The sequence below is a fragment of the Colobus angolensis genome, unplaced genomic scaffold, assembly GCF_000951035.1.
Source record: "Colobus angolensis palliatus isolate OR3802 unplaced genomic scaffold, Cang.pa_1.0 Scaffold143, whole genome shotgun sequence".
NCBI lineage: Eukaryota > Metazoa > Chordata > Mammalia > Primates > Cercopithecidae > Colobus > Colobus angolensis.
Genome location: NW_012114522.1, coordinates 2,070,083 through 2,097,243, shown reverse-complemented (window position 1 = coordinate 2,097,243; position 27,161 = coordinate 2,070,083). Strand labels below are relative to the sequence as shown.

Here is a 27,161-nt window from a genome sequence, read left to right as displayed (position 1 = left end):
TCCAATGTAACAGGTGTGTCCTAGACAAGACACAAAATGTGCGGCTGTGGGACAGGTGCTGGAAGCTCTCACGGCAACTCAGCCTGCAGTAGCAACACCAGTGAGCACACAAAGAAGCAGAACAATTCTGAGTGGAAAAAAACAAAACAACAACAACAACAAAAAACAGCTGCAGGGTCTGTGGAGTTTGAAGTCATTTACACAGAAATTCTAAAACGTGAATAAAGTATCATTTACCATGAATGGGTGTATACACATATAAGTGAAAGTTTTTTTTATTGTTATTTTTCTTTAGAGACAGGGTCTCATCCTGTCACCCAGGCTGGAGTACACTGGCCCAATGACAGCTCAGTGATCCTCCTGCCTCAGCCTCCCAAGCAGCTGGGACTACAGGCTGTGCCATCATGCTTGGCTAATTTTTTAATGTTTTATAGAGATGGCATCTTGCTATTTTTTCCCAGGCTGGTCTTGAACTGGCCTCAAGTGATCCTCCCACCTCGCCCTCCCAAAGCACTGGGATTACAGAAGTGAAAGTATTTTTTTAAAGCATACCAAGATAATAATAAAGATCAAATTCAGATAAAAGTCGCCTTTGGGAAGGGAGAGAGACTTAAATAGGGGAGGCATGTTTCCATTCTATCTGTAGCATTTTACACCTTAAGAGGATATAAAAATGATACAAAATAAAAAGGGAAAAAACGATTCTTAAGTCCCCAGTGAATCTGAATCACTGGAAATCTACGTTTTTTACATCTCCAAGTGTTTCTGATCTAATGACAGTATCTTGAAGCAATGACACTAGCCCATCTCAGGTCTCTGCTGGCCTCAGATAATTCTGTAACTGCTTGAAACTAGTTTTGTCATCTGACTTTCCTTTCTAATCAAGACGTCTTAGGTTCCTGCACCATTATACGTAATGGAAGTAATAGCACAGACATGAAAAACAGAGTAACTGAACAACTTAAACTCTTTAGAAAAGATACTTTACCCTGTATTATTTACTTTCCTTTTAAGAAAAATCAGCAAATGCTTTAAAAAAAAACAAACAAACTTGCAATTACTTCCGTTCATAAATAGAGTCATCATTCTATAATTAGCTAAGTGCCTCTGATCTATAAGTAGCTCCCATCTGGTGAAACGCGACAGAAGATTATTTCACTCCATCAGCATCTGACATCTTGAGAAACTTTTGTTTTTACTGGTCTGTTTGTCAGTGCACTGTCGGCTCTACGCCCTCTCCCAGTGACACTTCAGATGACTTCATGTCAGACCAGCACCAGCAAGAAGGGAGCTGCTCTTCAGTGGGCAGGAAATACTTCACTAACTGTAAGGACAGAGGAGAAAAAGAAGAAAGCTGAAGTTTCAGAGCGGCCTTTTTTGGGTTTCCACTGAGGAACAGCTAAGCACGGAATGCAGAAGGATGGGTACAGGTGACCAAAAGCTGGGATCAGGTGAAGAAAACAGAATCATACAGAAAGCTTCGCACTGAATTCCATCATTGCCGTTCCCGCCTTACGGAAGGGATGGCACTATGGTCATAGAAATGTGGAATAGAAGAGGGAATGGCAAACTGTCAGATGGCCCAACACAATGAGAATGAAATGTGAAGCCAGGAAAATCTGACTTGGAACCCCTGCTTGATCACTTATCGATCATGGTAGCACTTCGCCCACCTGAGACTCAGGCTGTCAGCTGACAAATGAAACTACATACGCCTGTTCTGAGGACCAGGAGACAATGATGGCAGAGAAGGTCCTTGTGAGTGTGAAGGGCTTTAGTGAAACTGGTAATGGTGGTGGCTGATGTATAACATATTAAAGCTCTATGCTGGGAAGGCTAAGAAAACTCGACAGTAAAAACTCCCGATCGCAGGACTTCCAGAAGGATTGTCCAGAGGGGAAAAAAGCTCTTCTCAATCTCCCATATGATACAGATGTGGGAAGAGCCACAGCCCCTGCCAACAACATGAAAAAGAAAGCATCTGTGTGTCCTGAGCAGCTGGCAGAAAGCGGTGGGAGCTACTGGTCTTATCATGAGGTCTGAATCACACGCTTTCCTGCAGATGACAGCGAAAGAGACTGAAGGTTGATGGAGGGAGACCTGTGTGGTATAAGACCCGCTGCTACGAAGTGTTTCGCCACCCCACTCCTGAGCCCTTTTCTCACAGCAGGTACTTGCCAGCAATGATGGACTAGGTGGGTTGGGCCAATCTTCCTGAAGAAGACAATTTAGAAAAGCAAGATAACCATCATTCTTCACAGAACTAGAAAAAAAATCCTAAAATACATAAAAAAAAAAAAAAAGAGCCCACATAGCCAAAGCAAGACTAAGCAAAAAGAACAAACAAAAGAAGGCATCACATCACCTGATTTCAAACTATAGTATAAGGCCATAGTCACCAAAACAGCATGGTACTGGTATAAAAATAGGCACACAGGCCAAGGGAACAAAAAAGAGAACCCAGAAATAAACCCAAATACTTACAGTCAACTGATCTTCAACAAAGCAAACAAAAACATAAAGTGGGGAAAGGACACCCTGTACAACAAATGGTGCTGAGATAATTGGCTAGCCTCATGTAGGAGAGTAAGACTGGATCCTCATGTCTCACCTTGTACACAGATCACCTCAAGATGGATGAAGGACTTAAACCTAAGACCTGAAACTATAAAATTTCTGGAAGATAACATCAGAAAAACTCTTCTAGACATTGGCTTAGGCAAGGACTTCATGACCAAGAACCCAAAAGCAAATGCGATTAAAAACAAAGATAAATAGCTGGGACTTAATTAAACTAAAGAGCTTTTCCACAGCAAAACCAGTCAGCCGAGTAAACAGACAACCCACAGAGTGAGAGAAAATCTTCACAATCTATACATCCAACAAAGGACCAATATCCAGAATCTACAACAAACTCAAACAAATTAGCAAAAAGAAACCAAACAATCCCATCAAAAGTGGGGTAAGAACATGAACAGACAATTCTCAAAAGAAGTTATACAAATGGCTAACAAACATACAAAAAAAATGCTCAATATCACTAATGATCAGGGAAAGCAAAGCAAAACCACAATGTGATACCACCTTATTCCTGCAAGAACGACCAGAATCAAAAAATAATAGATGCTGGCATACATGCGGTGAGCAGGGAACACTTCTACACTGCTGGTGGGAATGTAAACTAGTACAACCACTATGGAAAACAGTGTGGAGATGTCTTTTTTTTTTTTCTTTTTTTGAGATGGAGTCTCCCCGTCACCCAGGTCGGAGTGCAGTGGTGCAATCTTGGCTCACTGCAACCTCCTCCTCTCAGGTTCAAGCGATTCTCCTGCCTCAGCCACCCAAGCAGCTGGAACTACAGGCGCCCGCCACCACACCTGGCTAATTTTTGTATTTTTAGTAGAGACAGGGTTTCACCATGTTAGCCAGGATGGTCTTGATCTCCTGACCCTGTGATCTGCCTGCCTCGGCCTCCCAAAGTGCTGGGATTACAGGCATGAGCCACCGCACCCGACCTGGAGGTTTCTTAAAAGAACTAAAAGTAGAAGCACCATTCAATTCAGCAATCCCACTACTGGGTATCTACCCAGAGTAAAATAAGGCATTATATGAAAAATACACTTGCACACACATGTTTCTAACAGCACGATCCACAACTGCAAAAATGTGGAACCAACCCAAATGCCTGATAGTGAGCAATGCCTGGGCCCAAATCCAGAAGAAGATGGAAATTCAGAAGGGAAGCCTGGTGGCTGGGGCTGCCTTGCCATCCCAAGGGGGCAGCTGAGGGGCAAGGTAGACCCTCCAATGGCTCAGTGGGAAGAGAGATCCAAGTTGTAGTCCAGGGCATGCCAACGACGGGGTCCCTGGCAAAACACCCACAAGCAGGATGGAGACCCCAACGGAATGTAACTTGGAGTTAAGAGTGAACTGAAAGAAATATAAACCTACCTTTGAATGGACTGCGGGCTGCCTTAAAGTTACCTGGGTGGCTCTGAAAACCTCAAATCTTGAATTTAGAATAAACTGATTTTGGAGCGCTAACACCCCCAAGCATGTGGGAGAGGCAAGGGAAAATGTTCCTTGGTAGTGGAAAGCAGAGTTCTAGGAATGAAGTTATTTCCATAGGAACAACTGGGGACCCACATGAAAAAGAATGAAGTTGGACTCCTACTTCACACTGTAGGCAAAAAACTAAATCCAAGTGGATTAAAAGTCTAAATGTAAGAGCTAACACTGTAAACTTCTCAGAATAAAGTACACATGTAAACCTTCAGGACCCTGGATCAAGTAATCATTTCTTACACATGACCCAAGAAGCAATAAAGAGCAAGGAAGAACTGAAATCTGCCTCCACATGGACGGACCTTGAAACCATGACCCTAAGTGAAAGAAGCCAGCCACGAAAGCCCATGCACTGTAAGAGCCACTTCTGTGAAACGCTGACAACAGGCAGCTCTATGGAGACAGGAAGCAGATAAGTGGCTGCCTAAGATGGGCGGGGTGGTGGCAAAAGGGCAGTGACTGCTAATGGGTACGGCGTTCTTTGTTTTTGAGACAGGGTCTCACTCCTTTCACCCAAGCTGGAGTATAATGGTGTTGTCACAGCTCACTGCAGCCTCAACCTTCCAGGCTCAGGTGATTCTCCCACCTCAGTCCCCCAAGTAGCTGGGACTACAGGCACGTGCCACCATGTCCAGCTGATTTTCTGTATCTTTTAGTAGAGACAGGGTTTCTGCATGTTGTCTCGGCTGGTCTCAAACTCCCAGGCTCAAGCAATCGGCCCACCTTGGCTCCCAAAGAGCTGGGATCACAGGTATGAGCTGCTGCGCCCAGTCAGTACAATGTTCTTTTGGGAGCGATGAAATTCAGAATCTAGATTATGGTGATGGTTGCACAACTCAGCAAATATACGAAAAAAACACATTGAATTGGACTTGAAAAGGGCGAATTTACAGTATGTGAATTATACCTCAATAACGCTATTATAAAAAAATTATTTCAATAATTTTTCCCCTAATATAATGCCTAGTGTGAACTTGAGATAACCTGGCACAAGGATGTCAAACATGACCTGAACAAGAACAGCACAACAGAGAACAGAACCAGGTTCAAACCCCACCAAAACCAGTGTCAGACCACCATGCTGATGACATTCACAAAGACAAAAGTCAACGTTTCTAAAAGAAATTTAACACTGCACAAATAGTATTTCCAGCTTGAAGAAGAAACAACTACAAATTCTAGATAAAAGCCAAAACGACCTCTAAAACAAAAACAAACCAAAAAGATTAGGGATTCCAGGACTGAACACTACTGCCATGGACGGAATGTGTTCCCCCAAATTCATATCCTGAAATCCTTACCCTCAAGAGGATGGTGTTACGAGGCAGAACCTCTGGGAAGTGATAGGTCATGAGGGCAGAGGCCCCACGCATGGGATTGGTGCCCTTATAAAAGAGGCCCTAGAGACCTGCCTTGTCCCTTCCACCACATGAGGATGGCACACATGGAAGATGCCATCTGTGAACCAGGAAGCAGGCCCTCGCCAGACACTGAATGGAACGGCCCCTTGATCTTGGACTTCCCAGCCTCCCGAACTGTGAGAAATACATTTGTTGTAAATAAGCCACTCAGTTTATCATATTTCATCAGAGCAATCCAAGTAGACTAAGACAACTACCATCAACAAAATTAAGAACCCAGTGAACAGGAACAAATTTAATGGCAGATTAGAAGCAGCCAAAGAGAGAAATAATGGGCTGGAAAGTCACAAGAAAAATAAACCAGGCTAAAGAAGAAAAAAGAATGGTAGGGCTGGACACGATGGCTCACACTTGTAATCCCAGCACTTTGGGAGGCCAAGGTGGGCGGATCGCTTGAGCTCATGAGTTCAAGACCAGCCTGGGCCACATGCAGAAATGCTGTCTCTAGAAAAGATACAAAAATTAGCTAGGCATGGTGGCATGTAATCCAGCCTAACTTGGGAGGCTGAGGTGGGAGGATCGATCGAACTCGGGAGGCAGAGGTTGCAGTGAACTGAGATCATACCACCTCATTCCAGCCTGGGCAACAGAGCCAAGCCTTTTTCAACAAAGAAAAAAGGTTGGTAAATACAAAAAGAGAATAGAAGTAAATATAGTGAGAAAGTCTAACATATATTTAAATGTAGTCTCAGGGAAGAAGGAGAAATGGGGAAAAGCTGTATTTTAAGAAAATGGCTGAAAATTTTTCCCAAAATTTAGAAAGATAACAATCCACAACATTTCAGAAGCCCAGCCAATCCCAAGCAGAATCAATTTTTTTTTTTTTTTTTGAGACGGAGTCTCGCTCTGCCGCCCAGGCTGGAGTGCAGTGGCGGGATCTCAGCTCACTGCAAGCTCCGCCTCCCGGGTTCACGCCATTCTCCTGCCTCAGCCTCCCAAGTAGCTGGGACTACAGGCGCCCGCCACGTCGTCCGGCTAGTTTTTTGTATTTTTAGTAGAGACGGGGTTTCACCATGTTAGCCAGGAGGGTCTCGATCTCCTGACCTCGTGATCCGCCTGTCTCGGCCTCCCAAAGTGCTGGGATTACAGGCTTGAGCCACCGCGCCCGGCCCAGAATCAAATTTTAAAAGAATCCATATACAGACACAATAAAGTGACGCTGTAGAAAATAAAAGTAAAAGAGAAAGTCGTAGAAGCAGCCTACAGAGACAAGCTGCCTTTTAAGTATAAGAGTGAAAGTGACACGGGTTTCTGATTAACCTCCACATCATCCGAATATTTAGCTATTAAAGATGAAAAACTATTTGGGCTAATCCATCTTGCCTATGCTTGAACAAAATTAAAATTAAAATTGAAATGGATCTCAGAAAGGCACGTGGTACTGAAATGGCTGCGAAACACAGCAGACAACCTACCTTCAGCCACTGCTCGGCCTGCTCCTTGCTCTGGACGGCAAGCACCAGCGGGTCGGTGCCCTGCTGAGTTATCTTCAGCTCGTGCTTCTTCTTTTTGCTGTCTTTCGGGATGTACGTAATGTTGCAGCCTTGCAGCGGCAGTTCCATCTGAGGCTGCTGGTCCTTGGAACTTTTATAGCACTGCATTCAACACAACAAATCAACTGATATTATAAGGGAGTTCAAAAAGAAACGCTGAAGAAACTCTAGCATCATGAAAACATGAGTGCGGGCACGGTATCGGAAGGTCTGAATCTGCAGATGAGCAGGTTCACACACACACAGTGCTCCTCACCGACACTTCGCCTCCAAGCGTGAAGAAGTACACCCATTCACTGACTCACAAAAGCTTACTGAGCATCAAACGCTGGATTCAACAAACACCAAAAGTCCCTCCTCTGATACATTTATGATCCAGTGGAGCTTCTCCATTGAATTACAGGAATGTATTTACATAACTAAAAACATAGGCTGGGCACGATGGCTCACGCCTGTAATCCCAACACTTTGGGAGGCTGAGGCAGGTGGATCACTTGAGCCCAGGAGTTCGAGATCAGCCTAGGCCGTATGGAGAAACCCCATCTATACCAAAAACACAAAAAATCAGCCAGGCATGGTGGTGCGGTCCTGTACTCCCAGCTGCTTGAGAGGCTGAGGCAGGAGGATCCCTTAAGCCTGGGAGCCCGAGGCTGTAGTGAGCCATAATAGCACCACTGCACTCCAGCCTGGGTAACAGAGAGAGACTCTGTCTCAAACAAAACAAAACAATCCAACACACGCACATAAATCTATATTTAACATGTTTATTTAAATGTATATGTATAATACATTTATATTTATGTGAATAATATATAAAATATACTATTAGATTTGTTGCAACTCCACAGCCCTAATGAGAGATAATGTAATCATTCGGGTACTTTTTTTAATAACTGATATTGCTTGGTATCTGCCTATCTCATCTTCTTTCTGAAAGACATAAATTATTTTAGTAAGAGGATAATATCAATACATAGTGTACAAAGCTGATCCATCTACACAACGGACATTCACTCTAAAGATTTCGATGGGTAAGATTAGAACTGAGACTTAACTCAAATGGGTCTTGCTCAATCTTTATCTGTAAAACTGAGAATCAAATCCATGCCCAAAGCTTTCTCTACCCCCGTTTGTTTACCTGTACTACTTGGGGCCAAAGCATACCTCCTAACAGTCCAAGAGGGCAGATCGGGGTCCTGGAGTGCAGTGGCACAATCTCGGCTCACTGCAAGCTCCGCCTCCTGGGTTCACGCCATTCTCCTGCTTCAGCCTCCCGAGTAGCTGGGACTACAGGCGCCGCCACCACGTCCGGATAATTTTTTGTATTTTTAGTAGAAACGGGGTTTCACCATGTTAGCCAGAATGGTCTTGATCTCCTGACCTCGTGATCCACCCGCCTCAGCCTCCCAAAGTGCTGAGATTACAGGCATGAGCCACCGTGCCTGGCCCAGGGAGTTTCTTAAACTTCCTGAGTCTGTTTCCTCATTTGCAAAACGTGTTTTGCAGTTATTGTTATTATTATTTTATTGAATTAAGTTATCAGCAACAATAACATCTGCTACCAAGTGCTGAGTTTCAACATCATATGAGGCATTTCAAGCACCTCAATCAGCATGGTGGCTCATTCTGCAGATTATGAAACCGAGGTGCAGCTGGTTAAGTCACCTGCCTGAAGAGTCAGGCAACTTGAAAAGCGACAGATCAGGACTCCAGCCGCAACTGTGCACGTGCAGAGCCTGCAACTTCACTCTAAACATTCACTGATGAAGGAAGGAATGAATAGACAGCTATTTTCAGAAGGGATTTCTAGAGTCCTTTCCTGGTTTGTTTTGTGTGTGTGTGTGTGTGTGTTTTGTTTGTTTGTTTGTTTTTTGAGACAGAGTCTCACTGTTGCTCAGACTGGAGTTCAGTGGCACGATCTTGGCTCACTCTAACCTCCGCCTCCTGGGTTCAAGCAATTATCCTGCCTCAGCCTCCTGAGTAACTGGGACTACAGGCGTGCACCACCACACCTGGCTAATTTTTGTATTTTTAGTAGAGACAAGGTTTTACCGGATTGGCCAGGCTGGTCTCAAACTCCTGACCTCATGATCCGCCTGCCTCAGCATCCCAAAGTGCTGGGATTACAGGTGAGCCACAGCGCCTGGCCTTCCTCTTTTGTTGTTCTAAATCCAGTATGTTGAAGTACACAGATAAGAAATATATCTCCTTTTTAAAAACTCAACTGATCTGAAAAGGGAGAAAAAAATACCTCAACTAACCTCAGATTTTTATGAATGTTTACCATTTGAGATATTTTGCATTTTGAGTATATATAAAAAGGTGAAAGGCAACTAATTGTACAATGGAAGGAATCCGAAAGGGAATTTTATTTTTTTATTTTGAATTGTGTAAACCTTTGTAACCGACATATAATAACTGTACGTATTTATGGGGGGCAGAGTGATGTTTTGATACATAAAATATATAGCGATCAGCTCAGGGTAATTAGCATGCCCACCATCTCGAACACTTATTTCAGAAAGGGAACTATATAACATACTCCTCCTTAAGTTAAATGTCTCACAAGAGATATGCTATCAGCAATAGGACAAGCTGCAGTCTGGCAGTCCTAGCAGGCTGGATTTCCTGGGAAGCCGCCTCTACAGCAGACAGCAGCACGTAGGAGGTTAATGAACCGGCATCCTGAAGACAACACCAGGAGCGAGGAGAGGGAGGAGAGGGGTGGGCAAAGACGCCCAGTTTGAGTGGCCTCGGGGATGGATACCACCATGAGAGCTCTGGGGCTGGAAGGCCCCATCAGAGCTGCCCAATGAGTCTGGGTCTGTACCTCCCACACACACTGAATGCAGACCCCTGGGGAGGGAGCTTGGCCTTGGGCTCCAGGCCCCTCTTCAATGCAGACAGTCCCCGAGGTGGGTTCACCAGCCCTGCCAAGGAAATGCGACCTTCAGTCCTGAAGCGGGAATCTGGGTACATCACAGTACCCACCCCAGAGCTACCTGAGCACAGAAGGAACAAGTTCCAGAAGGAGATACAAAAAAAGGTGCTAATGGCGGTAACTTGTGGGAAGACAGACTGGGAACATTTAAGGGAAGAACATGGCTTTTTCTTTTCTGTGCTGTTTAAAGTTGGAAAGCATTTGCTTTTATCACTGTTCATTATTTTTTATGCTGATGGAGGTCATCTGGGCCCTGAATGACAGGTCAGTTTCGAAAGGAAAAAAGCTTCATCATAAAAATAACTACCTTTGATTCTGCATTTGACCAAAGACAGTGCTTTCAACTGCTTGTCCACTAATTTCTTCTTAAATATTCACAACTACTCTAAGTCGTAGGTATTATCATCCTGGTTTTGAAGGGGGAAAGCTGGTAGGAGCCCAAATGGAAGACAAAGCAGGGGAGGGGGGAAGAAGTCAGGGGATGAGGGAGAGGAGGGCAGGGGAGAGGGACCAGGGACTCAGAACCCCAAACTGCTAATCCCTACGCACAAGCACGAAGCTTCCCTCACTGGATTTGGAAGCTTCTCTATTAAATGAAAGTTGATTATGCCTTTCTAAAACATTTATATAATATATCCACATCTTGTAGCCATTATATCAGACTGTAAATAAGGACCACATTAATCTTCTTTTCCTCATTTTTTAATATTCCCCATGGCATCATTTTTGGCACATTCTAAATCTGGGAGAAATTCAGGCCACACTTGTGGAAAAAATATGTACTCTCTTTAAAAAAACTGAACAAAAACATTAAAAAATATATAATATCCTAGGAACCTAGTTAAAAAAAAAAAGGATTCCCACAATTCGAAGACGAAGCCTGGATTTACAAAAAAAAAAAAAAGATTATCTGTTCCACTAGAGTGCTCTACAGAAACATAAATTCTCGTTTTCTAATTAATGATATGATTTTGAGCAGTGTTTCCCCCAAGGTTAATCTGAAGGAAGAACAAAAGGCAAAAACATACCCTTGAAGTTCATAATTCCAATAACCAACCATGGTTTCTAAAAAAAGGCAGGAGGGAAAAAAGGAAGGTGGAGAGGGAGTGGGGAGGAGGGAGGGATACCACACACCGTCCTCCTGGGCTGCAGCCTCCCTGCTGGGGCCTCCACTGGAATAACCCCACAGCAAGGTCCAGGTTCTCCCCTTCCCTGCTTCTCTGTTCCTTATTTGTCTTCCTGTTCTGCCTCTCAGATTAAAAAAAAAAAAGAATTGGCCCCAAGCTTTCCAAAAGAATTTCCTTTCCTGGCTGCTCCCTGTCCCACTTCTATGAGCTGGCTCTGAGGAATCCACTGACTCATTACAAATGAGAAAATCCATCTTGCAACTCCTGGCAAGTTAAAATCTTGTGCATTTCCACAGACGCAAACCACAGACACTACCCGGGAATGGGAATGATTTTGTCTGCTGGCTGCTTTCGGAGCTGAGAAACCAGCAACCTTGAACACACAACATGGGTGAGTGCTGCCTGATGGCGCACGGGGGCCCCCAGCGTGGGACTGCGGCGAGCTCAGGGTACCTGGCTGAGGTCTGAGCGCTGCCCTTCCTGCACAGCTGATGTTAATGGTGACCGGATATAAACTCCATGGCTTTTGAGTGCAGCAATCTTACAAAAATGCAAGCGATTCCAAATGTCTTACCAGCAGCTTGGTGTCTTTGATGACGCAGAGCAACTTGGTCCACTGGCCGAACCGCTTCTTGCGCAACAAGAAGGCGCAGATTTTGGCGTCCTTGACCAGGTCCATGGAGGCCTCCTCGGAGGGCCACTGGTGCCGAGTTTTCTTCCCCTTCCCATCCTCCTCCTCTTCATCATACGATTCGTAAGAGCTGCTCATCGCATCAGAATCATAATCTGTAAAAAATAAACATACACTGGTAAAAGGACTTTTTTACCTTGACGTTTACCCCTGGGCTCAAGAGCACATCATCATGTTTTTCATCACCAAGTAACTGAATGAAAAAGGGACTTCTGCTCCTTAAGGGAAAAAACAACAATAACAAAAACATAATGCTAAGACTTGGCGGTGGAACTCAATGAAAAGTTGAAGTGCCTACCAAATTCTGTGTTCATAAAAACTGTTTCTAGACTGTTTTATATGGACCGGACCCTACGCTGACCCGACACTGGCTTGACACAGACTCCTCGCCACATTCCTGCCGGACGAGCACCATCCTCATTCTGCAGTGTGTTCCGCCACACGGAACTCTTGCCCATGGAGGTCCCTTCCCCTCCTGCGTCCATACCTTTATGTCAAAGTCCTCCCGAGGCTGCAATCTGCCTCTCCCTGCTGGCATCCCCACACACATAACATCCTTGACACTCGAGATGCCACCAACGGCCACCTCTCCCTTCTAGGGCATCCTTGGAACTTTCACAGAAATGTACGCCTGTCCTTCTAATGATGCCCGTCTCACTCTGTGACACACTGGCATGTATACTGCTGTGACTGACAGTTTCCCAAACATATCGCCCCTCTGTCACCTCAGGGTCTCTGCATGTGCCACGCCCCCTAGCAAGCTTCCTGTCCATCCACTTGCCCTCCTGCCTTTGCCTGGTAAGTACTCTCATCTTTTGGGGTTTAACTTCCTGATACCTCCTCCAGCAAACCCTCCCTGAATCGCCAAAGCTGGGTGCTATGGACTGAACTGTCTCCCCCCCGAAATTCAAGTGTTGAAGCTCTAACCTCAATGACTGTATGTAGAGATAGGGCTTTTAGGAGGTTACTAAAGTTAAATGAGGTCTTAAGGGTGGGGTCCTAATCCCACAGGTCTGGTGGTCTTATAAGAAGAGAGAGAGAGCTCTGTCCCCACCATGTGAGGACACAGTGAGAATTTAGCCATCTAAAAGCCAGGAAGCGGCCTCACCAGAACCCAACCGTGCTGGCAGTCTAACCTGGACTCCAGGACTGACGAGCTTCTGCTGTGGAAGCCCCGAGTCTGAGTCTCCACATGGCCCACCACAGAGCGGATCACAGCGCACCTCAACACTGACCCCCACTGCAGGCTGTAAGCCCCCTGAAGAAAAGGAGACCATCTTGTTGGAGGTGATCTCCCCAGCACCTAACAAAGTACCTGGCACAGGGCAAGTACCCAAATAACTGTAGAAGGAAGCGCTGTTAAATGTATTTAAAATATACCGACAAAGCCCTTGGCAGGGTGAATGGCGTAGTAAAAGTGCTTCCTAAATACCAGCGACTGTCTTTCCTCTCATTACTTTCAGCTGTGCTGGGTGATAAGCTCCCTGAGACAGGATCTGATTCATCTCTGAATTCCCCTCAGCCCCCAGAATCATCTGGAACACGTTTCTTTTTCAAAACATACTTCAGGGATGAACACCTAAATGATAAATGAATGAGAGATAAGGAGAACAACGGCCAATGCCGTTGGCTGTGCAATGCAGCACAAGTGCCAAAAAGGGCAGAGTCTACACAGAAGAGAACTCACATCTTTACTTGCTGGAAACTGGAGTTTAAGTTGTACTCAGTAATCATGTTTGTTTTATAATTTCCTTGCAAAGATTCAACATGAACAGGGAGGAACGGAAAGATTTAAAGTTTAAGCTGAATTTTCCACAATGAAAAGTCACCCAGGAGGCCAGATGTGGTGCTCACACCTGTAATCCCGGCACTTTAGGAGGCCAAGGCGGGCGGATCGCTTGAGCCCAGGATTTCAAGACCAAGCCTGGGCAACATAGCGAGACTCCATCTCTATAAAGAGTAAAAAGCTAGCCGGGCATGGCAGGGCCCGCCTGTGGTCCCAGCTACTCAAGAGGCTGAGGCAGGAGGATCATCTGAGCCCAGGAGTCCGAGGCTGTAGTGAGCTGGATCCTGCCACTGCACTCCAGCCTGGGCAACAGAACAAGACTCTCTTTTTTATTAAGTCCAGGAAGGATTTTAAGCAAAAACTCAGGAGACTGAAGAGGTAACTCTGGCAACGGCACTAGGAACGGGCTGAAGAAGGGACAAGTTAGGAGACAGGAGCAGCTCAGAGGCCATGAGGGACACGATGAGGGCTGACTCAAAGGTTGGAGGCAAACAGAACGTCCTGGTCTGGGTCACAGGTCTCTTCCCTGATTCTCCCCCTGCTTCACATCACCCCTCCACCCACAGGTGGGTCCTTCTCACTGGCTCCACATCCCCCTCCAACACACCCCACACACCCATCAGCACCTACACCCACCCAGCACCCCTGCTTCACAGGGCAGCCACAGGTGACTACTCACATTTCAATTTTCATTCAAGTCCCACATGTCAAGTGGATACTGGGGGCCCGGGGAAAAAACACTCCCCCTGCTGCCAAAGCTCTGCTGGACGGGAGTGGAGGGGCGAGATCTTTACAGTCTAGGGCAAAATGCAAGCTGTCATGGAGCCGGAAACAAGGGGCCAGCACACGCAGGGGCACAGGGAAGACGGCAGAGAAGACGTCCCTTTAGAGCCAGGCCTCGAGACAAGCTGTTGCCAACCAGAGAAAAAAGTCTGAGAAGGAGAAATGCAGTGAGTGAAGGCACTGACAAGCATCAGATGCTGCCAAGGCGCAGTGGGTCCCTCTCAGCTTCTGGACAGGACGTGAGCGAGGCCACAGAGCAAAGTCCGTGGTTACCCTTGGCTGTGCTAGGAAGGGGCAGGGGCCTTCTGGGGCAGATGGTGTTCTACCCTTGACCTGCATGGTGGTTACACACATGGCTTCTTTATGATAAATCATTGACCATATACTCATATTTTATACACTTTCTGGTAAATGGATTTTACAACAAGAGGGTTTTTAAAACAGTGAGCATGGCTAGAATAAGGGTATGTGGAAGGAAACGATGGAACATGAAATGAGAAGCCGGGCAGAGGCCAGACCACAGATCGCGTGCTGTGCTACAATCCAACGTAAACTGAGGGGTTCTGGAGGGGCCATGGACATCATCCTAGCTTTATTTCAGAAAGATTCTCATAGTGGCGTGGAGGACCACACAGCCCTCAGGGCTCAGCCACTTGCTGGAACATCAAGTTCAGTAAATAATGAAGTAAAGATTTAATGAGTCAATTAGTTATAAATGGGAAAACTATCTTTGATTTCACTCATTCGACAAATATGTTGTGAGCTCTACTCTATGCCAGGCACTTTTAAAAAATTATCTGTATTTACATAGCAGGAGCTAGGATAAAGCCATGAAAAGTTAGGCCTGCTCCAAATTTACAAAGGTTTCTCACATCCACCATCTCACTGGACCTCCCAGCCACTTGGAGATGGGCACATAAGATGTTAGTCTTACTCAGAGAAAAGGAAGAATGAGGCTTAAAGACTACAATAGTCATCCAGGATCACAGGCTTGGTGAATGACAGGACTGAAACATGAACCCAGGCCTTCTGATTTTAAATGGAAAAAGTAAACTATGTTCTAGCAGCTCTTTCATCCTTGGGAATGAGTTGAGGTCTACAGCTATGAAAAAGACAATTAAGTTCATTGTCTTGCCTTCTTCTAAAAGTATAGAAACGACAGACCCATTTTTAGAAAAATCAGCCAACTTAGTAGCAAACAAGGAACAGCCAGAAGTCACCGAGCCTAAAGGATAATGAACTCTCCGGAAAGTATGCTTAGCAATGACCCAATCAAGAGAATTCTCCAGAAAGTATGCTTAGCAATGAACCAATCAAGAGAACTCTCCAGAAAGTATGCTTAGCTATGACCTAATCAAGAGAACTCTCCAGAAAGTATGCTTAGCTATGACCAATCAAGAGAACTCTCCAGAAAGTATGCTTAGCTATGACCTAATCAAGAGAAGTATGCTTAGCTATGACCTAATCAAGAGAACTCTCCAGAAAGTATGCTTAGCTATGACCCAATCAAGAGAACTCTCCAGAAAGTATGCTTAGCGAACACCCAATCAAGAGAAGAGACTCTCACTCAGGATATCGCTTGGTAGCTCCACCAGCCAGAGCTGTGGTCTAGGAATTTGAGAAGTTCACCGTCTGGGGGACTGGGGTTTTGGATTACATTAAGAGGTAATGAACGCTTTGTGAAAAATTATGAAAGACTCAGAAATGGGGAGCAGGGAAAAGAATTCCTGATTGCCTTCTAGTCTTATAGTAAGTGGTACAGGTATTCACAGAGAGATGAACAGGAAGGTTTTATTTCAGGGGTACTCAGAGGGGACATTGATTAGACACCATCAGGTCCATCCCATTCAGATGTCTACACTTCGTGTAGAGTAAGGCAGCAGACCAAAGGGCCAACAACAGAAGCGTGTGAACCCTGTTCAAAGGACGTTGTTGATTAGAAAATGCTCTTTGTATCAGTCAGGACTCTCCAGGGAAATAGAAGCCATAGGAGATAGAAAGATAGATTAGACAGATGGATGGATAGACAGATGCTCATGCGGATGGATGGATGGATGGACAGGTGGATGGGTGAGTGGGAGGAAGGAAGGAAGGAAGGAAGGAAGGAAGGAAGGAAGGAAGGAAGGGAGGGAGGGAGGGAGGGAAAGAAGGAAGGAAGGAAGGAAGGAAGGAAGGAAGGAAGGAAGGAAGGAAGGAAGGAAGGAAGGTGGGCGATTTATTAGGGGGAATGGCTCACGTAATTACGGAGACCGAGAAATCCCACAACAAGCCGTCTACCAGCTGGAGACCCTAGGATGCTCGTAGCATGGCTCAGTCTGAGTCCAAAAGCCTCAGCATCAGGGAGGCAGATGGTAAAACTCTCAGTCTGAGATGAAGGTCTGAGAATCCAGGAGGTGGGGAAGTGGGGGAGGGCAGCGGTGCTGGTATAAGTCCTGGGGTCCCAAGGCCGGGATGCCTGAAGCTCTGACGTCCAGGGGAGAAAGATGTCTCCCAGCTCAGGGAAAAGAGAGGCCCATCGGCTTTCCTGTTTCTGTTCTCTCCGGGCCTCCAGCCTATCGGATGGTGCTGTCCACACTGAGGTTGGTCTTCCCCATGTGGGCCACTCAGACCCACACGCCAGTGATCCCTGGAAACACCTCACAGATCCACCAAAAATAATGCTTCACCAGTTCCCCAGATCCTCCTAATCTAGTCAACTTCACACCTCAAATTCACCACCACCCTCCTCACCAGAAACTAGCTTCATGGGCAGGAATGGCTATCATAGTGTCGTTCTGATGAAATTAAGGAACACTCCAGTAAACTACTATTTTTAACTATAAAATGTTCATTCCAGAAAAAAACTGCATGAAAGCAATGGCAATCCCACACCCACACTGCACATCAGAGCCAGGAACGGTGCCCTGAGAAGGCGGTTAGGGTGTCACGACTTTCTAAGGGCCATGCCTTCTCTCCACCCAAATTACATAAGAATTTCTCTTTAAAAGGCACACGAACCACAGACAAAGGTTAAGTGATGAGCAAGTGTTCTCAAGGGGCTGGAGGGCCACGGAGACCCTGCCTTTTCGTTTCGATGCACTGGTTTTGCTGAGGCCATAAGCAGGAGACCCATCAGGCCTCTGTCTTGGTTTCTGACCTCACTTTTCAGAGGCAGCGCAGAGAGGCTGGCAGAAAACATGGCTCCTCTAGGGCAGGAGCTGTGGCCCTCATTTCTCTTGGAGTTCTAGTTCTGGGCACAAGGCTGAGCAAGCACAATATTAGATGTTTCACAATTAAAAAAAAAAAAAACTTGAATTGAAATTCAGCATAGAAAAATCAAGGAAAGGAGTGGAAAAAGTACAGCCCTTCATCTATCAGTAAGTGTTTAATGAGCGCATATTACCTGCCAGATGCAAAACAGACAAAAGCCTTGGCCCTCTTTGTTCTCACCCTTGGGTGAGGGGGAAAGAGAGGACAAACGGGCTATCGGAGAGTAGGGATGTGTCCAAATAACACAACGCTGAAGTCCGGCTCCTTTCTGGAGCCGCTCCGTCAGGTCTCAGTGTCGTTTCGTAAGAATGATGACGGTGCTTTGCAGCTAGCTGTGTGTCTAGCGTTTTCAGACTCACAAAGGGCTTTCCCCTCGATCCTTCCAGCTGCCCCACACAACTCTGTGGAAGGCAAGGCATTTGGTGTGCAGAGAAAGGTTCTCCATCCCACATCCTCACTTTGGCAATATCATTAAACACTTTTCTACTTGAGATTCTTACAGGATCACAATACAAGAGCTATTTAAGGGCCACGAGGTTTTGAACACTTACTATCCTTCTGCATTACAGATGTTCTGCTCTTTCATGCTGCTGTGACGGTGTAAAAGGGGCTGGGGTTGGCGGTGGAGGGCAGTGAGCAGGGGAGGAACAGGTGGTAGGTAAAGGGATGAGGAGAGAAGCCCTTAGAAGAACTTTGGCTTTAACTTTTGAGTGGGATGGGAAGCCACGAGAAGGCTGTGAATACAGCAGAGATCTGACTTATGTTTGATAATGACCAGTCTAAGTCCAAGATCTCACTCTAGAGGAATAGAGTAAGTCATTTAACTTCTTTGAAACTCAGTGTCTTTAAGATAATCTTGTCTCTCTGAGAGTTATTGTGAGGATAAAATGAGGGACACAGGACAGCTCCCTGTGAACCTGAAACTCTAGAAGCAGGTGTAACGTACTTGTGCACGTGCCCATCCAACATCGGGGCCTGAGGAAGTGGGTGCTCATCTCCAAAAACCAGCGCCATTGTATTTCATACACACACACACACACACACACACACACACACACCCCATAACATCAGAAATGCCATTTCAACCAATCCCCCTGGAGGAGGGAGAGGGAAGAGGGCAAAACAGAGGAATCAGAAAGCTGAAAATAAAACTGAAATCTACGTCTAAAACCAAAACACCCAACGAGTGTTGTAGTGAGTTTATGCTATGTCAACGTAGCTAACTGGAACGCCACTTCCATTGCTCTGTATGGTCTGGGGTAGGGTTGGCCTCAAGAGAAGCTGTGAGGGGCCTGGAAGGAAAGAAGGAAACAAGTAGGCCCATCTTTGAGGCCAGCACAGGGCGCCAGGCCCTGTGGAAGCTCTGGTACGCGGCACACCCTACTGGTGTGGGGCAGCCATGGGCTCAGGTCCCCCAGCTGCTTGCTGCAGGCTCTCCTGCTTTGGTGTTTTGGACAACTCCAGAGCCAAGGGCACCTGCATCTTGTGTGGGTCACTTGTGTCACTGAGTCTGGAGGAAGTCATAGATGAGTTACAGTTTGACCTCATGGGTTTCCACTTACCCTTGACCTCCTGTGCTTCACGGCCAGCTTTCCTTCCAGAGGGTGGGTCCTACTAGGTGCTCAGGCCACAGTCACCCACAGATTCAACAGCTTCCGCAAGTGTGCAAGGCTAATCTAGAATACGTCTTCTATCCACATCGTAATGGTTCTGCTTTTCCGATGAAACCCTAACCGCTCCACAGGTTGGTAATGGACACTCTGGCAGGCTCACCCAGCGGAGGCGAGTGTGGACCTCTGGGAGTTTGGAGCACGGCTACATCATCCTTTACAGAGAACCGCCTTACTTCTGAGGAACTACTTTCGGCTAGCGAAGCCCTGGCAGAGACGTCAGGCTTCACCATCGGGCACCAAGAGAAGAGGAAACCTAAGCCGCCCTGCATGGCCCACAGGCTCTCTGACCCCTGAAGGGGCACTCCATCCTCAAATCAAAGCGGGTGTGTGAGAGCAGGCTCCATCCACGCCAGAAGACGTGAGCGAGCAAGGAGCCCTTAGTCCTGAGAGCTGCCTCCTCCCTCAACAACCATGCGTGAATACTGCCTAATGGTTTAGTTGGATGACTGACAATGGAGAGAACCATGATTAAAAAACAGGTAACAAACAACTGGTCTGCAGAAGATACTGTCAACAGACCTTCACAAATGGGCACATGATGTAAACAGACCTCAGCAGAAGAGGATCTTGATACTCAGGTAAATACCACCACCCACTGTATCTACATCAGTCAGCCTCATTCCCCATACTCGGGTAAATACCACCACCCACTGTACCTACATCAGTCAGCCTCATTCCCCAGACTTCTTGTCCAAATGGGCTCATGTACATGTGGACATGATGGCAGGAATAGAGGTTATGCATGAACTCAGCAACACGGACTTCACTCATGGAAATCAATCTGACTCCAAATACTTCCGAGTACCCTACCTGCCAACAGCAAACGCCAACATCAACCTCCCCACCCCACCCCCACAGCCTGACACCATCCCTGGGATATCAGCTGGCACCTCATGGCAGGTTGTTATCACTGGTCCACTTCCATCATGAAGAGATCATTAAAATAAATTTGCCTTCTGGGTCCACAGGGCCTTAGAGAATGTCCCGTTCTCCACAATGGGATCCCCACACCATTGCTTCTGATCAGGGAACTCATTTACAGTAAATGAAGTACACGACAATGGCTCTGTGCTCAGGAAATTCACTGATCTTGCCACAGTCTCCAGCACCCTGAAGTCGCTTGCCCAATAGGTCAAAATACATATATTTTTAATATCCAGTTATAGTGCCAACCAATGGGTGACACCTTGTGGGCAACAGACTTCAGAGTATCTTCTGACACTATAGGTTTTGACTTGGTGGTACTGTTTCTCCCATAGTCCAGATTCACAGCCCAAGAATCGAGGGGTGAAACGCGAGGAGCCTCCTCTCCTTATCACCCGCAGTGACCCACTAACAAAATGTTTGCTTTCCTTCCCTAAAATGCTGGACTGCACTGGTCTAAGGGCAAGATAGGGCAATGGTTTCATTAAACTGGAAGCAGAAGCTGCCACCTGGCCACACTGAGCTCCTCATGTCAGTAACAGGCAAAGAAGCGGCTCCTGCAGTGGCTGAGGTGACGGACCCCAACCATGAGGAAGCCGTTACCCTACAGTGGGAGTAAGGAAGAACACGCAGGGGACCTGGAAGACCCCCTGAGTGCCCCCTCTGTGTTCTCACACCCTCTGATTAAAGTTAATGAAAAGTCATGACCATCCAATACAGAAGTGCTACTGAAGGTCCAGACCTTTCAGGAAAGGAAGTCGGATCACCCACCAAGAAAAAAACCATGACCAACGAAGAGGTTTGCTGAGGGCAGCGGGAATACGAAAGGGGCAGTAGAAGGAAGTGGTAAATTCTAGCCATGAACACTGACCAGGCGTGGAGACTGAACCCGTTATAGGCTTTTCTTCCTTGTTTTGATAAGAATATAACTGTGTACACAGAAATGAATTCTTCTTCCTCCCTCTCCCAGGCCCCTACCATCTCACATAAGAAGCGCTAACAGGAGTCAATCTTGTATTAATATCTCGGAATCTGGGTTACAGGCTCTAGAAGAGAATGGATGTCATCCAAATGTTGGACAAAGGGGCTCTGTCTCCTCCGTGGGGAGCTGGGGATTTTCTGTCACCTGCGTGATGGTCCAGTCTACGCTCAGCCCAGTCTATGCCTCAACTGCTCCAGAAGCTGAGGAGACAGGCGAGGAGGAGCAGCCGGCGCCCTCAGGGGCACACAGTCCAGCTGGCCTGGCTTCTCCACAGCCCTTCTCCACACTCAGAGAAGCATGCCAACGGGGGAATCTCCTTTAACAACCTCCTTCCAATCATGAAGACAGACCCTGCTTTGGTGGAATAGCTGCGCTCGTGGACTGCCAAGGAGAGAAAGATCTGAAATGCAAAGTCTCTATGTGGCAGGTAACAGTATAACAATGTTGGGGAAAAGGAGAGCATTTCCCTTAGGAGACAGATGAGGCTGGAGACCACGCACAGAAGCCTCCTGAGTACAATCAGCAACCACTCTGTCACTTTCCACTTACCTACCTTTCATTTTTAAAACGCAAGCTGGATTCCATAAGTTGACACACATTCAGGTATTCAACTTTCTTATGAGATAGTAGCTCCCTGCCTGACAGATACTGAAAGGAGACATACAGCCACCAATTCAAAAATGAATTTCGGAGATTTAACATCAGCATGTCACGCTTCATCTGAACTTGAAGCTGGGTACGAACAAACAGGTACTTCTGAGTGCTACCAACAGGCCACTAACTGGGGCCAGGAGAACCAGGGCCTAGGCAAAAATCATCTAATAGAACCTGTACCCCAAAAAAAGAAAAAACCAAAAGTCTATGACCAAGATACCTGTTTGTGTTGTACCCAATTATTTCCAGCCCGACAGCCAGCCTGGTGGAAGCTGCTCTAATCGTGGCGGGATGGGTGCAGCCCAGGAAGGTCAAAGACTAAGGACGTGGGGGCTGTAGCACACACCAGAAAATATACCACAAATTCCCATTTCTCTTCTGCAAAGATGATGCCTGTTGCCACAGCAATAAGCTTTCACTACCTTTGAGTCACAAGGAAGACAGCAATTGGAATAGACCCTTGTATGTGAGTGTCCTTCTTTAGTCTCGGTGTCCTTCTCAAAACCTTTCCTGTTCTGACAATCTCTTTGGGTTCAAAAAGCACTTGGCCCGTGGTGGTTTATAATGCCCTGTTCCCCTTCCTACCCAGAAAGGGGACAGGTTCTGCACCAGTCCTGCCGATCACAAAGGCAGCGTGCTGGGCAGGGCTGGCCACTCACTTGATGTGATGTATTCCGGAGCTTTTCCGGGGCTCAGCGGCACAGCTTCCTCATAATAACCTTCTGGGAGGGAGGATGTTGGCAATGGTGGAGGCCCACTGTCAGGAGGCTGAGGAAGAAAGGAAAAGCGACACAGAAATTAGCATGACAGTTAGAAGGAAATTCTGGATTTCCAATTAATGAATGTGGCCAGTCTTTTCCTCTTTCCTTTGTAAAGTCTTCCGCAAAAGAGAACCTCATTCTACAAAGAGGTTTGGAAGGCCGGTCTTGATGTGTCTCTCTTACTTTCCTGCATGTATCCATGCCCCAGCCCCGGCCACATGCTGTCCGGTCCACACCAAATCTCCGGGTTCAGCGTGCGCAGCAGTCTCACTGGAGTATCCACGACACGGAATTCCCCTTCCCCCATATAGGACTGGGCCTGTTCAGATGCTGCTGCCCCAGGGGTCTGAGACAGAGTCTGCATTCCCCTTTATCCCCACACACTCCACACACACCAACCCTCCCAGGCCTCAGATGCAGACTCTGGGACTCCATGGCCCTGCCACAGGCAGTGGGCTCCTGGGACACAGATGCTCAGGTGCACCCAGCACTCATTACAGAGTGAGCTGGTGAGCCACACTGGCTGAGTGCATGAGTGAGGCTTGCCCACATTCTCACTATATCCCTACTGTGTGCTAGGAAAACTTCAAAAAAAAAAAAAAAAAAATCACCTGGGAGCCACTCTCTAAAACAAAGTAGAAGTTATTCTCCAGAGACGGAATCTACTCCTTATTAAAACCAATCATGTCACTTTTTTTTTTTTTTTTTTGAGTTGGAGTCTCGCTCTGTCACCCAGGCTGGAGTGCAGAGGCACGATCTCTGCTCACTGCATGCTCCACCTCCCGGGTTCACGCCGTTCTCCTGCCTCAGCCTCCCGAGTAGCTGGGACTATAGGGGCCCGCCACCATGCCCGGCTAATTTTTGTATTTTTAGTAGAGACAGGGTTTCACAGTGTTAGCCAGGATGGTCTTGAACTCCTGACCTCGTGATCCGTCTGCCTCAGCCTCCCAAAGTGCTGGGATTACAGGCGTGAGCCACCGTGCCTGGCCCATTACAATTTTTTTACCAAACTCAGAGACTGAAACACTCTCTGGTTGTGAAGCCACAGCCTTAGAATAAGGACAAGCTGGTGGCTCACTCCATGCCTCGGGACAACCTACGTCCCACCTGGCCTTTAGGACTCTGCTTGGGTCCCCTCTTTTCTTAAATGTTCCTGACGGCTCTAAACCACCCCAGCCTCTCCCTCCTAAGACCATCTACAGGACTTGGTGTGTCTCTCACTGGTTCTTCTGCCAACAGAGGCGGCTGAATGGCAGGAAAGCCAGCATTCGCCCAGCATCTGCGATCTGCCCAGCACCGTGCTAGACACTTCTGCACTGGCTACAAGAATGTCAGTCAATCCATGCAGGAATCCTTCAGGCAACGCATTCTATTACACTGTATTTTACAGATACAGAAGTTGAGGCTCAGAATCTAAATCTGCTCAGACACTAGTAACTGCCAGCTGGAGTTTTCAAATACCAGGTCTGTCTGTTAAAGACCTTTTTAATATTCATATTCTCTCTCTCCCCCGTTTTTCATATGAATAGCATGCAACAATTTCCCACTACCTAGATTCTGTAAACAAGCTGGGAAGAGGTATGTCACAAGGAATGGAACAGAGCAGAGGCCCCAAATTGAAATCTATTCAGTTACAGTTCCAAGTAGAACAAGGTTCTATTGAAAGTATGGGGCTGTTGTGTTTTTTTAATGTAAACTCTCCAGAAAGTGCAACTCCATCGCTTTCTATGTAACTCATCTCTGAAGCCAAGAAGTCCTTTGTGAATGACTAATCACCCGCTGCAGATTCAACCCACTCCTTCCTCTCACCAGATGAAGAAGAGAACTCACTCCAGACCATCTGCACAATATTTCTTCAGGGACTTACAGTTACCTCCCTCCCGCCCCCAATCCTTGTTCCCGAGGCTAAATAACTCCAGTTCCTTTGCACTCCTATCAGAAGGCTGGCTTCCCAAACTGTCATCATAGTGTGGCGTTAGGCTGGACCATCTCCAGGTCCTTCATATCTTCCTACAGAGGCAACAGAACCTGACACCTGGGGCCCAGCACCAGGCAAGGTCTGTACACGAGTTCACATCCAAGTTAAAATCTCTGCTGGCTGCTTTTGGAAAAGAGCTGCTTGATTCACTGAGTATCTTTTATTCCTGAGACGCCGGGTATTTCAACTTCCTTTTAGCATGGTCAAACAATCAAACTACTCATGTCCTGGAAAAGCATGACAAATAGCTGAATCAAACAAACGTCTGTGAACTAGTACAGGTCAGACTCCTTTCCTCAGTGCCCCAAGGAACTTACTCTCTGAATCGATGGGGTTCTGAGTAGACATTTTCAAACCCTATTGGTGGTCATGTACTTGGCACAAATTTTTGAGTATGCCCTTAGATCCAATAATTCCACTTCTAGAAACATATGTCAAAAGGGTCAACTGGTCACATGAGAAAAAAACCACATAAGGATGTTCAATAAAAATTTGTTGGCCAACAGATACACGAAAAAATGTTGATCATCACTGGCCATCAGAGAAATGCAAATCAAAACCACAATGAGATACCATCTCACACCAGTTAGAAAGGCGATCATTAAAAAGTCAGGAAACAACAGCTACCAGAGAGGATGTGGAGAAATAGGAACACTTTTACACTGTTGGTGAGATTGTAAACTGGTTCAACCATTGTGGAAAACAGTATGGCGATTCCTCAGGGATCTAGAATTAGAAATACCATATGACTCAGCCATCCCATTACTGGGTATATACCCCAAGGATTATAAATCATGCTGCTATAAAGACACATGCACACGTATGTTTATTGTGGCACTATTCACAATAGCAAAGACTTGGAATCAACCTAAATGTCCATCAGTGACAGACTGGATTAAGAAAATGTGGCCATATACACCATGGAATACTATGCAGACATAAAGAAGGATGAGTTCGTGTCCTTTGTAGGGACATGGATGCAGCTGGAAACCATCATTCTCAGCAAACTATCACAAGAACAGAAAACCTAATACACTGTATGTTCTCACTCATAGGTGGGAATTGAACAATGAGATCACTTGGACTCTGGAAGGGGAACATCACACACCGGGGCCTATTATGGGGGAGGGGGGAGGGGGGAGGGATGGCATTGGGAATTATACCTGATGTAAATGACGAGTTGATGGGTGCAGCACACCAACATGGCACAAGTATACATACATAACAAACCTGCACGTTGTGCACATGTACCCTAGAACTTAAAGTATAAAAAAGAAACATCACATAAAAAAAAAAAAGCCCTTAAAAAAAAAAGTTTGTTTAGTAAAATCTAAAAACAATCTAAATGTTCAAGAGAAGAATGCTCAGATGTACTGCTACATCCAGATAGACATTTAAAAGGCCAGTGCACGTGTATGGCCACTGACTTTATTAACCTCTAAGAGATACTGCTGAGTGAAAGAACACAGGTGTACTACGACCCCTCTACATAAGAGGTGAGTGTCTATGCTTACATACACACAAAAGCAGAAGGTCCTTCACCAAAAGTGTTCCTAGAGGTTGCCTCTTTCTATATGCAGTCTGGAACGCTTGACTTTTCTGCATAGGATGACATTTTAAAAATCAATATCCCCTCAGAAAACAATACTGCTAGAGAGTCACTCCACTCTCAAATACCACTTATCCTTGAAATCGACCACAGGGGTTTCAGACACTTCAGGCTTGTTAAAGTCAAACAGGAGAAGGGCCGAAAAGATGAGCAAACTGTCACTTACCACCACTGCTTTCAGAGGATCAAGTCTTTCCAATCCTTTCCAATATGTAAGAATTCACTGAAAGCACAATTAACAGAATTCTAAAAAGTACACAACAGGGCAGGCAGGTTTCCTACAGGGGCCACGGGGAAGCAGAAGCCAGGCAGGAAGTAAGAGAGTCTGACAAAGGGAGGAAGACGCAGGCGCACAGCCGCTCGCATCCAAGGCCGGCTTGTTCCTGCACCTCTGCAACCTTGCCAAGACTCCACGTCCCCACTTCCTCACCTAAAACAAGGGCATCGTGTCAGAACAACCTCCAGGGCCCACCCCAGCTCTGAGAGTCCAATTCCAGCATTCTTACAAAGTTACAGGTCCCCAGACAACAAAGCCAACTTTACCTCTTCCAAAATTCCATTGGCAGCCTACCCTGTGTCTTCCCAAAGGATAAAGGACATGCGAATCTCTGAGCAGAGCAAGTCCCTCAAATGTACAATTGAATGGCAGCCCCACACACCACTGTGGAGTCACTCAACTCTCCCCTACTATCAGGAGAGACTCAGTCCGTGCATATGCCCCTAACACAGCTTGCATCTGGCCCCACTGTTTCCTGGGCTGCCACTCACAAAACACAAGCTGAGGCAACAAGGGTCCTTGGGCCGGGCGCGGTGGCTCACGCCTGTAATCCCAGCACTTTGGGAGGCCGAGGCGGGTGGATCATGAGGTCAAGAGTTCGAGACTTGGCCGGGTGCGGTGGCTCACGCCTGTAATCCCAGCACTTTGGGAGGCTGAGGCAGGTGGCTCACGAGGTCAGGAGATTGAGACCATCCTGGCTAACATGGTGAAACCCCGTCTCTACTAAAAATACAAAAAATTAGCCGG

At 46.5% G+C, this 27,161-nt stretch overlaps 1 protein-coding gene across 2 annotated transcripts in view; it reads right to left on the bottom strand.

Annotated features, from left to right (window-relative positions):
* AFAP1 (actin filament associated protein 1) overlaps nucleotides 1-27,161 on the bottom strand; it is a 131,618-nt gene that overhangs the window by 76,554 nt on the left and 27,903 nt on the right. For both annotated transcript variants that reach the window (XM_011935395.1, XM_011935394.1), the window contains 3 exons: nucleotides 22,449-22,557; nucleotides 11,622-11,833; nucleotides 6,902-7,081 (listed from right to left, as the gene is read on the bottom strand). In XM_011935395.1, the coding sequence (XP_011790785.1) occupies nucleotides 6,902-7,081; nucleotides 11,622-11,833; nucleotides 22,449-22,557 (501 nt within the window). The remainder of the gene's footprint in view (nucleotides 1-6,901; nucleotides 7,082-11,621; nucleotides 11,834-22,448; nucleotides 22,558-27,161) is intronic.